This window comes from Lonchura striata, chromosome 2, assembly GCF_046129695.1.
Source record: "Lonchura striata isolate bLonStr1 chromosome 2, bLonStr1.mat, whole genome shotgun sequence".
Classification (NCBI taxonomy): domain Eukaryota; kingdom Metazoa; phylum Chordata; class Aves; order Passeriformes; family Estrildidae; genus Lonchura; species Lonchura striata.
In genome coordinates, this window is record NC_134604.1 from 50,561,996 (window position 1) to 50,574,985 (window position 12,990).

At 34.4% G+C, this 12,990-nt stretch overlaps 1 protein-coding gene across 5 annotated transcripts in view; it reads right to left on the bottom strand.

Annotated features, from left to right (window-relative positions):
• PIBF1 (progesterone immunomodulatory binding factor 1) overlaps positions 1-12,990 on the bottom strand; it is a 105,262-nt gene that overhangs the window by 65,200 nt on the left and 27,072 nt on the right. For all 5 annotated transcript variants that reach the window (XM_021548014.2, XM_021548013.3, XM_021548017.3 and 2 more), the window contains one exon: positions 10,854-10,952. In XM_021548014.2, the coding sequence (XP_021403689.2) occupies positions 10,854-10,952 (99 nt within the window). The remainder of the gene's footprint in view (positions 1-10,853; positions 10,953-12,990) is intronic.

Sequence of the window (12,990 nt, forward strand, 5' to 3'; positions counted from 1 at the left end):
TTTATATGTTTTCTGCATCTTCTTTTGAGTCTAATAAAAAGCTAAGGAAATTTTTAAGGGTGATAACTACAGTAAGACCTTACTGATAACATGGCGCTGCATCATGGACAACATACATATGGTTAAAGTTGGAACAGAATAACCAGAGAGTTGCCAAGTTATCCGTACCATAACTGACAATACTAATGTTGCCAATAATTCAAAAATATTTAGGGTGGTATTCAAATCCAGACTGCAGAAATGTGTGTGTATCTAAGCATAGGTCTTACATGTGAGCAAAATATCTCAGGTCCCCTAATATTAAATGTTCCAGATGCCAGGAAGCCAGGACAACAAAGTTAAAATATAAAATATTCTTTAAACAATAGACATAACTTTCTCAGGAATAGAATACTGGTCATTTTGCATTGGGGATTTTGTTTGTTTGGGGTAATTTTTTTTTTCCCTTTTGAATCTAAACATGGTTGGTCTCCCCCATTTTGGTTGGTCTCCAACTCACACTCAACTTCCATAACTCCTCAGTCCCTTTTAATTGTACAAACTACTTAGTCTTGAGTTTTTTTCCAATAGTTAAACTGCCAAGGTCAGGAAATACATTTAAGTAGAACACGGCACATATAATCTTAAACACATTAAATCACATAAAAGCAGAAGTGGCACTACATTCATTTTGAAAAAAATATAAAATTGAAAAATTTTAAAATAAAATGGCATGAAAATTTGCAAAATTCAGTTAACATACTGAAGAAAGGTATTACTTGCCTGGCTAAAATATCCAATTAGCAACACACTGTGTGTAAAATTTAAGGCTTTCCACAAAAGGATTCTCCCTATTCTACAGGATGGTTAAACCAAAACCTGCTAAAGTTGAGTAAAAACATCCCCAATCACGAACAAGCCAAAACAAAAGAGCTCTGCAAATTACTTCAGGTTTATCACAACAGACACTTCTGCATTCTGAAAGGTCTACTCACAGTCTTCATTTTAGCAAAATACTCTTTGGAAGCAGATTCTAAAACTAGATGTAACATTCATTTATATGTATCTGCCAAGTTTTTCAATGTTTTAGAAGCTAAACTAAAACATCTTGAAAATGACTCATTGTGGAACCAGAATACATACTGTAGGAAATAAGAACTCATTTACAAGTGGGAGAAATACACTCACACTTCATCTGTGGGAATTCACTAGACTTCCTTTCCAGTAAACATTATATTTTAAAATAATCACGGAAAATATGTTCTTTTAACTGAAGTTTATGAAAAGATTTAGACAGCTGGCATAACAAAAGAGACTTACAAAGATAAATGTAAAACTGTCTTCAAAAACAATTAGTAATTCTGCCAAAAGATATCAATTTAGCAATAAAAAAAGATTCCTTTTTTTTTTACCCTAATGGTTAAACTAAAACTGTTTAATACAGTTGTTCAGTCTAAATAGATAACCATTTGAGACAAAGGACAGAAGGAAGATTTGATTATTTTACGAGGTAAGAAAATGCAGGGTACGGGGACAGCCCTGGCAGGTAAACAAAGTAGCATAAGGTAACTCTTCCAACTTGGAGCATGTCAACTACTTTTGTAGATGTGCACATTTTAGTAATACAACTACCTTCAGTAAATGCACTACTTTAAAAAGGTTTTCTTTTAAAAGAAGAAGTCATCTGGCAGAGAATATAAACCTGAAACATACTCCATTTATCTATGCATATAGAATATTTTGAAAACAGAAAAAAAGAACTCTGACACAGAAAATTAGACTCAGATTTCATAACTTCTGACTGGGAACAGTGTCATAAAGGACAAAACTAAAATCAAAAAACCCAGCCTCACTAGCTTCTATAAAGTAACAATCCGTAAAAAAAAAAAAAGTTCTAGAGGATCATGCAACAGACAATAAAAACACAGTATTTCCTCACCTGGTTTTAGGTCTAAAAATCTTCAAAATGAGTTATTAATAAAGGCTCCATTCCACCTAATATTGGGTATTTCAGAGGGTCAAAGATTGTCATTAATCACACTTTGGTTGCCCTTTACTGTTCAGAAAAACCCTCTACCAGTGTAGAGTGTACTCAGAGATTCAGGAGTCAGGTAATTACCTGAAGTAAGCAGCTTATAAAGACAAGGGAAGGACTATGGTTTCTAATTATTTTCATCTACTTACAGTACCATTTTGCACAAATAAAACCTTTTCCTCTTCCCATAGTGTTGAGTGGGACAAATTATTCCACTCTCTAGAACACACAACCAATTCTAGTGACCCCAGCAATGTATCCAAGGTAAAATGGGAAGATTTAGCTTTTTGAAGCATTTTGAAACTCATGATCTAGATTATATTTCAAAAATGGAAACGCTAAAGATCTTAGAACACTCAGAGCAAACATTAAGCTAAATTTCAGAAGGGATGAATCAGTGCACTGATAGTTTATCCATGGAAACACTTTCCATGAAACAATTAAAATATCTATGAAACCAATTCCAGATGACAAGTTCCACATCAAAGCTTACACTAGATTATATACATACACATGCAGTAGTATTTATATTAAAATGTTAGCCAAGAGCTGCAGCATTTTGACAATGTATCCAACATTTAAATTTTACAAGAGATGTACAAATAGGCTTGTAAGTACAAGTATGTACACTTTACATGTCTATTATGAAATCTAACATTTCATATAAAGCTAAGTGCCTGACAGGTATAAGCATTTTATTTAGTGCCCAAGCTTCATCTCAAAGGAACCTATTTCTAGTTACATCTATTCCTACAACTATAATGCCACTTGATGGAAAAATCTGACTTTCTCTTAAGACAAAGTTTCTCAATTTTGTTTATTCCATGGGTGTGAAGCTGCATAAACTATGGCAATTTTTTTCACTACTAGAGTACCTCAAAGGGACATCCATGCTTGATGAGTCAGCAGGGTGCTCTGTGCAGCAAGGTCTTGACTTGGCAACATTTGTTTCTCTGTTAGTACAAAAAACTACTATTAAAAAGGGCTCACAAGAAATGGTTGGCAGTATAGACACATGAACAAGATTTTTATGGAGTCTGCCCAGTGGTAAGAACTAAAAGAGCCCTTTACTGCTAGCTGCAAAGCCCCTTGATTTCATATTTCATATGTACCCCTCCATTCCACTTTGGTTGGGTTTATTCAGTGCCCAGGTTCTGTTTACTTACTGTCTATCACCCCACTCCTCTCACAGAATTACAAATTCTCTTGGTAATCACCAGCAGCCACCCTCTGGAGGAGACCAACGTATCTGCTTTCACACTGTGCTCCCCTTGGAGGCCCATCCCCAACACATGTTCGCATCTCCTACTGAAGAGCCTCTTGGTCTTGCTAAGGTTCCACGCTTTTTGTTTTGTTGGTTTCTTTTTGGTGTTTTTTTTTTATCTAAACCAGCTTCCCTTTACTGTGAAATATTACTCATATATTATATTACTGATATAATAAACTGCTCAAAGTAGTACCACCTTCTTGGTATCCCCATGATTCAAACATCATGTCACAGCTAAATGCCACAATGGATAAATGATATTTGGTAAAAATGGCCTGATATCTCACACTGCCTTAGGAAGCTCTTGAACTCTGGCTAACTATGCCTTGATCATTAATTGCACATACATTTTGCTGATTTCATAGAACACACTCACAGTTACCCATACAGTCATATAAGTAGACACAACTGTGCCTTTAGATCATTCAACTAGAAACACAAGTAGCTGTAAAAATTATCTAAATAGCTTTGCACTGAGTAAACTGAAGGACATGGCCTTCCCACTATCCAACATGTGATGCAATACTTCAACATACAATTAAAAAAAAAATTTACTGGTCTCCCTGAATGTAAACAACTCTCTGAGTCAACTGTGACAAAGTCTGGGATACATTCTTGAGGCAATCTTATCTGGAAACAAGAACATATGAAAGGGAAATCAGCCAATCCTGGTCTTTCCATTCTTTCTTCATCAAGGCACTGATCACCAGACATGCCAATCTCATGAAAAGAGAAAGGGACAAAACAGCTGCCAAGGATTTTTATGGTTGTTCCATCAGCTGTGAACAGTGGACTTACCAGCTGTGAGTGCTACGGATAAATATCATACATCACTCTCTTTTGGGAAGCCCTTGATGTGATTAATTAGGCATATCCAATGCTGGATGGACTAATGTCCAAGGCAAACACCTCCTTGTGGTTTATGGCATCAAAGTACCTTGGCTCACTGATGCACACTATTCTGGGTGCCTGTGAATGAACATACTACGATGGTCCTTCATTTACTTATAGTTCTTTATTAGTTAATTTACAAATGATTTGCCCATGCTCTATTCCTGAAACACATACAACCATTTTTCCTATTTGTAAGAGTTATTCACATGAAACGGGTGTCACCACCATGGAAATGAGGACCAGCCTAATGCTTTCTTGAGTTATATCTTGCATTTTCTAAACAATTCCAATGTGATTCTGCAGAAGACAAACCCTAGCCAACACTTAGCTCAAAGGTCTCACTCATCAATGCTAAGTCTTCATGTCCAACATATCAGAATGTATGACGAGGTTTTAACATCACAAAGCTATAACCTCCTTCTCACGCAACACAAGCACCTATTAAACAGTGTTCTTCCAAAGTTTGGTATCTGGAAATGAGTATAGGATAACATCCTTTTCCACAAGGTAATCAGAATCCTTTTCCTGGGGGTAACCACAGACTGAGAAAGTAATTACAGAAGAAAATTACTATTAAAATGATGTTTGGTTTATTAGTCTTAAATACAATATTACACAAATAGCCATATTTTGAAGATCAAAATTTATAGAGACATACAGAAAATACAGTATTCCTTCTATGAAGAATTTAGCCTTTGAATTAGCATTATAATACAGTGTTTTGGTAAACAGATACAATTAGCATTCCCTAGCTGTATTTATGGTCATGGTGTTATTTGTGACCTGCTTTTCTTCTGTATTCTAAGAAATATATTTGGGAGTTGCCTATAAACAGCTTCTTTTCTCATGTGCCATTGAAGTGTTAATGCTTTGGGTTACTTAATGATGGTAGGGACTTCACACACACATTTAGTCCTTCAAGCCCAGATGGTTAGAAACACTCCAGAAACACTTTATTTGCATAGATAACCTGATGTATGTAATAATCTTTGAAGAAATACAAAAGAACCCAGATTAACAATTTCTTCAGATAAAAGCTTTAATTTGTATCTTGGCATTATATCCAGTGTAATGTCCCCTTTTCAAAGAGACCCAAAGCACATGCAGTAAAAGCCTGGGAAGTTCCCCTGTGTTTCATAGCTCCTGTTCTACATAGGATGGCTGGTAAAAGGTATATGTAGCCTGATAAAGCTGGCTCCAACTGCGGCCAAAAATGTGTTTTTAGAAACGCAAGAAAAACTTCTTCATATTCTGTATTTCTCCCTAATCCTCTGCCACTAGTGTTCAACTACTTCTCACTCAAGCATTTCCTGAAAGGTGATGTGCTTTCTACCTGTAAAGGGATTCTTAAATTTGTCTTGAGCTTTTCCAGTCTCGTTTTGAACCCAATGTGAAATTTAGTACCTGTAAGGACCTCTACTTGGTCTCCTGGCACTGCTCACCATTAATGAGAAGCTGGGTGTAGTGAGTCCCAAAAATGGGTATGTACCTGAGGAACACTAACAACCACAGCAAAATAATGGACTGCAGTGGAAATTTCAACCCAGTAATTGAAGAAATAGATATAAGCAGTAGCATCCTTATAATGCAGAATCCCTCTTTGAAGGAATTTGGAAGTGCTTTTGAATTTGTTCTCAAAGGACATGATATATTTCAATCTTTCCAGGCTAGCAAAAACACCTTAAGGACTTGAAAGAGTAAATAAATAGTTTCTTAGGTACTCAGAATAGCCATTGCACCATTTGAACAATTTGCCTCTCCTAATCATAATATTTTAAGATTAAAACATTTTGGTTAGTAGGAAATAAAAAGGAAAATGAGAATTTTGTGAGAATTATTTCTTATGAGCTGGGGCAAGAGCAACTGAAATAAAAGATTTTTAGAGCTATAAATATAATCATTAAACATTCCTTGCACAGTAAGAGAACAAACTTAAAAGCCTGTGTTCCAGATGTAATGAAGCTCAGAAAGGTCAGACATCAGACTAACTTAGCATTCCTATGAGGCTTGATGCAGATAATTCTTCAATATAAAGACAGTTACAGTTATGAAGTGACTGGTTACAGGGCTCAAAACATTTATCCTGCAAGAACACTATCTTAGCTAAGAATGTAAAATTTTAAGATCCTGATTCAGAATCTAAGTTTTTATCACAGAGTGACAGCAGCATTGCTGAAGAATATTTTGGCCAGCAGTCTTCAGTATGAATTTTTTAAAATTCATAATTGAAATTTTCATTTGATATAAATATTCTTGAAGAGATAATATGCCCCTATTTAAATATTAGTAGTAACTCCGGCAAATATACACATTGAGTTTGTAATTTTAATATTAGAATTCTGTCACTGCAGTCAGCAACATCCAGATTATAAAAATACATTAACAGAAGGGGAAAAAAATTAGTTTTAGTGTTTCTGTTAACAATTAAAGTATAATGTAATACATGAAAAACTAATTATGAGATTCCTGCATGCTCCACAGAGATTCTAAATGTATTCTAACATTTATTTATTCAGGAAATTTATCTAATTATCTTCTCACCTAAGATAATCCTCTAGGCTTGTGTGTAATTAATAAGAAGACATAGGGATCTTAATTTCATCTTATTTAAAAATCCATTTGATGAACAGAATTGATCCCCTCTCTCCATCACCTAAAAAGTTTAAGACAGATGACTAGCATTGGATAGTGTCTGATATATTCTAAAAATATACCACAATTATGAAGAACAAAAAAAATAGGGATAAAAGATATTCAAATGAGAAAGACTATGGAGAGACTAAAACAAGTTTCTAAGTTGTATAGTCAGCTTGCAGCTGACTGGAACAAAAAGCAATAAATCTGTAAACACAAACATGCAGACATCTTTTGCATACTTTTCTTAATCTATGTGGCAGAGACAAATGCTGTTAAGAAATGTCAGCAATCTTTATTCTATTTTGTTTTTTATTTGAGAAAAGCATTTCCAAGCAGAAACTACAGAAATACTCCTAAAGGTATTTTTACCTGTAGTAGATCATCCATTAAAAAATCAAAAATTTTTACGAACTGAGCTATGTACATCAACCCAGAAATGTTTAAATACTAATAGTACAAAATACTTTGAAAACTTTACAGAACAAACTTAAGGCTCTAAACAATTTCTGTATTCATTACCCTGACTTAACATTATAAATCATTTAAACTATATGTTTTAAAATTCATCATCTATATATCTGTGTATATGCAAATAAGAAAGAAAAAAGTACATAATTTAAAATATCCTATTATCTGATGGACAGAGATGGGAACTGAAACTAGTTTTTGCGTCCACTGCAAAATTGAAGGAACGGCACTGCCATAACACAATTTCCTTGAATACTCGTTTTCTGTTTACTGCATACCTATTTTGTTTCTCTTCATTATTCTACACTTCTCACTTTATCATTACAAAAATAGGAAAAGCACAATTACATGCTGAGCATTTTTTTTTCTCACTAAGAAAAAAGGTTTTGTATGAATTTCCCTTGTGCTCCCAATAATTCTAGAATTTTTCAGCCAGTTTCAATTGATAGAGCCGAGTCCTGGAAAAAGATATTATACTACGTTTAGAAGAAATTTAAAGAATTTGACTTTAAAGGAAGTCAACAATCAAAGGTAAGAGATGGTTCTTTTAGGAAAAGTGCTCTAGTATGAGTTCACACCATATTAGACCTCTGAGTCCACTTTAAGAAAAGAAACCATTTAAGTCTATGTTGCACCTTATAGGAAACTAGGTGGCTTATCAGGAAAAAGCCCAATAGCAAACCACAGTGCACTTCTGGTTTCTTGGTGGCAGTATTTTTTTGCTGTTGGTGTTTTGGTGGGTTGGATGTTTTTTCTTTTGGCAAGGAGAAGTAACAGATTAACAGTCAATAGTTTGAAAATAATACCCCAGGAATGTTCAAAAGAAGGAAAGGATGGAACATATTTAGCACCTGCACTTAACTGTGTAGATGACAGTGCTGTTACAGAATTGCTCTGCTTATTCTACCCCTAGACAATTTCAACTGAGGTAATACAGCTTTGTAATTAGAAAAAGTCTTAAGTCACATTAGCAACAACAAGTGAAAATGTTTCCCTTTGGTCATTTTTTTTAGAACATGTGTGACATCGACAAGACTTTAATCCAAAAATATCAAATAATTTAACGTTGTTGTCATTATCATAGGTAAATGAAACATAGATTCTCAGACAGAAATTACAGATTTATAATTGCAAAGAAAGCAATAAAACCTATATCCTGACATCACAGTGGTCTACTTTAAGGTTGAAACAGCAGATCCTTTCTCAACATAACTCTTTCATGAATATTATCACTTTGGTGTTTTCTTGGCCTTTGTAAATAGCTGTTCACAGAGAACTATCACAATCATGAGTAGAAAAAAAAAAAAAGAAAATAACTGCACTTGACTAGAAAATTGGGTATTAGTTACACTTCTGATCACAAGATTTGCCAGGGGCTTTATTTAACCACCATTCAGGCCAGTCAACATTCCACATACTTCTGAAGCTTTCAAACATGTTTGTTTATACAGATTACGATACCAGTGGTAACTACGATGAGTCACCTTGTCTTTACTAAAGTAGAACAAGCTGTTATAATCACTTAAATACAGTACTGGACAACACAGGCACTCCTTTTTCATCCCAGGGGTTTCTGGTGATATTAGAACATTTCTTTGTTCCACAGAACTGTCACATGTGAGTCCATGGTAAATTCAGAATCTGGGGATCTTTTAAGTTAAGGTATTTCTACCATCTCAACGTGCCAGTTAGTTACTTTGCAGTTCAGTTAGGTAGACGATTTGGAATGCAGAGAAAGTCATGGTCTTGACACCTGTTATGTGTTAGAAGTGAGGTACTTTTAAAGAGAGACACCAATATTTAAAAAAAGGCTAGTATGGATTTTCCATATTCCAAAGCAGAAAATGATCTTCTGAGGAGCAATCTACTTCTTAGAACTCCACTACCCAGCATTAATCAACTTATTAATTTATTTAACACGAGGAAAGGAGAGTTTTACTTAACTGGAGAGCTTATCGCTAGAAAATGCTATAAGAGCAAAGAAGTATACGTGTATCAAGTAAGATTCCTATGTTTCTAATTGTAGTGGAACATCCTTCCTCCAAAATAAAGCAACAATATGAAAAAAGGCCACATTACATGAGTGTGAATTCAGCTGGACAGAAAAGTATTTTCTCCACAGTTCTTAAGTTTAAAAATATAGAAGAAGTGCAAAGTTAGTATTTTTATTATGTAAAAGTGCAAACTCAAATTATGATATGCCAGACTGATTTTCAAGAGGACCTTCCAGTTATATATGAAATCCCCATGTCTTAGTAAATCTTACCACAGTGAAAGGCAGGAGTCTCATTAAAAAGAAATCTGTGCTGGCTCATATGAGCATTTTATTTTAACCCTGGAGATCAGTTTCGAACCAAGTTTCCTGGTCCTCGCTATTCAAATGGATTTACACATTGTGGAGCCATCACCGCAGTGTTTGCATACTGAATTCCTTTTGAGAACCCAACAACCCCTCCAATGTGCTCTAACCACTAAAAGGCATTTGGCACCCTTGGGCACATTCAGCTGAACTAGAATTAATCTGAAGTCAAACCCCTTAAACTCATCATGGATATCAAGTCCTCCGATCCATTGCATTTGCCCTAGACCTACCCCTACTGTTTGACATCATCAGTTAGAAATTACATTTTTCAATCCTTAGGTAGTGCTATTTCTTCCATAGTATCACCACTGCAATTTAGGAGTTATACATAAAAATTAAAAGCTTTAACAAATTTGTTCCTATGCTTAAGTTAACAACATTTTACCTGTAATTAAAAATTATTCAGGGCAAAGAAGGCTTATCTAGTACTTCTTTTGAGTAGATGACTAGGTAGCACAGTCACTGCCACAGTCACAGAACTGATCTCTTCATTACAGAAGAAAACATTTTTATTAAAAATGTATTAAAAAATTAATTAAATCCAAAATTAAAGACACATGACAAACTTAACCTGAAGAACTTTGATTACTGTCCATAGTTTTACATTATCTCATAGTTTAATGACAGCATATTTTCTTAATTTACAAAAAGTAAGGGAAAGGTGAACATAAAGTAAGACTGCGTGTAAACAGGCAAAAAATCAACTATAGTTTCTTTCTCCATTGAATGGAATTGTACATTGATATAGACAACATATTCTACACATGGAGTATGAAGGACTGAGAAGAGACAGTAATAAGAAAACATGTAGCAAACATAACTGTTCATGACTACTGCCCTCTATCCAAACTTCATAAAAACTATTAAAGTCATCTTACAAAACGATTTTCTACTTTCAACTAAAGAAAAAACCCCACAAACAGGTTCAGAATATGACCATTGCTACTGTAGAGTATAAAATCAACATTCTTGCAATGAAATGAATAATTATGTTTGCTTGTCTCTACAGTATGGTAGGAGAAATACAAAACTTTGATCTTATTACTGCAGTGATAATGGAAAGAATTTGCTACAATGATTAAGTCTGCTGCAACTTCATTTAAACAAAGAGTTTGTAATTCAATTTGTTCTTTGTAAGCTCCTACCTAGACCTTCTAGATATAAACACTGTTATACCTTTAGATTTTTATATGCATTTTAAAAACACTTACTGTTCTAAGAGTTGATCATATTTTCTTAAAGATTCCTTTTCAGCAGTAACTGCTCTCTCTTTTTCGGCAACAGCATTATCTCGTGCTTCTCTCAAATTTCTGAAGGAAACAAAAATTATTCTGTTAAGAATCTGTTAGAAACAAGACTGTTTTGCTTCATTAATTACTGCTCTCTGATCCGAACTTCAATGCTACATTCTTCAGCTCTCACAGAATGACAGAAGAGTCTGTCTATTCACCTATTTATTACAGAGGCTTTACTTCAGGTTATTTTCATATATACCAGTAAAGCTTCCAGTTCTGAAATTGTAAAAAACAGTTATCAAATAATCTATTTACATGTGGTAAATATACATATTACTCTATTCTAGAAGACGAGAACTAAAAATAGTTTAATTTTTGCAGGAATTAAATAAATTCGAATGATTTTCCTTGGTGCTTTGGGAATAACTGAAGGAATGCTGTCTGCCTAGCTGAGATGATTCACAACTTTTGATAGAGCAAGAAAAGTTTAGGTAAGCATAGAAATCCTACTTCCACGTACAACTAATTGTCTAGTTAGGGTGATGTGTATGTTAATGCATGTCATTGGTGTCTCCTTCTGGATTTTATTGCTGGAAACATTTTTGATCTGCAAAGAACCATAAAATAACATTTTATTACAATCAATTGATACACCTTTTTTTTATAACCAAGGATCAGTCAAGATGTTCAAACTACCTCAATTATTATTTGACCAACACAAATGAGAACAGCATGATACTAAGAATAAAACATATAGTATTTGTGGTTAAAAATTGGAATTAGTTATTAATAGTCTGTTATGTTGCAAGCAGGCTACATATTAACACTGCAGGAGACTGTAATGAAGGGAAGCACAGCTTAGATACTGTATATAAACTCAATGTCCAATATTTATAGTGTAACACAGCATCAGCCAATTTGCCAGAGCTAACTGGTTGTTGAGGATCAGACATCTGCATTATGACTGGTTTCAAGGATTTTACTGTACTGCTTGTTTGCTTCTATGATAAATATTCACCAGTATTTTGAACATATTAGATGATCTTAAAGAGTATTTTCAATTTTGTTTTATTTAAAAGGAATCCTATTCATATGCTACAAATATGAACAAATCCAAGCACAGCTGCAAGGCAAGCTAAAACCACGGCTAGCACCAATGACTAGGGGATTTCACTTCAACAGCACGTTCTTCATCCAAACTGATCTGCTAATGTGGCTGCAACCAAGATCTTCCTACTGAAGTTTGTTTATTCCTCTCCCAACAACAACTTTCTAACTTAAGGCAAAGTGAAATTAAAGGCTCAGGCAAGTTTTGAAGAAAAGTGAAAAGTCAGGATACAAAGGAAAATAGAGAATTATTATGCTCATGTACATGTGAACTTAGGTCATTGTATCACACTAAAGGTATATAATTTCTGGTTTAAAGACTATTTTCGAGAATAAATGTTATCGGTAGCACTTCCTGAATTCAAAGTAATTCATATGAACAGCAAATGGTTACACATAAAAAACTAACATCAGAATTATGTTGCAGTTAACTGACTATTAGAGAAAGATAACAAAAATTGCTTTAAAAGTTGAGTTACCAGGCTACAGAATTTAGTGAAGAAATTCAGGGACTGACCTTAAGATTAGATTATTTAAAACAGACTTATACCAAAATATGGGAACATGACAATACACTTTGCTAACAGCATTAAGATCAAGCATATTGTGTCTTAGAGTAGGAGTCCAGAGCAGTATCCTTAAGACCACAGTAGTGGAAGTGGGATAAAAATGAAACAGTAAGAGAGATACAGAGACTCATTTAGAGAATAAACTATTTTGCTTAGCTCAACAATTAATCAATTGAAAATGCAGTACGAGGAAAAAGGACACAAGTGAGGGACTATTCGACCAACAATACCACAATCATAGATGTGATGAAACTTCGTTTGAAATACTCTTTTTCTAGAGAGTCAGGAGCCAGTAATGCTGCCAGTTGTCAGTTATGTGATTGTCATTTCACAGGAGGTGAAGCACCTACCCAAATGGCTGCACTGGGGTCTTATGAGGCATCTAGCCAGCCTATCAAGTGAAAGTAACCTTCTGAAATGGGACAGAAGTACTATCT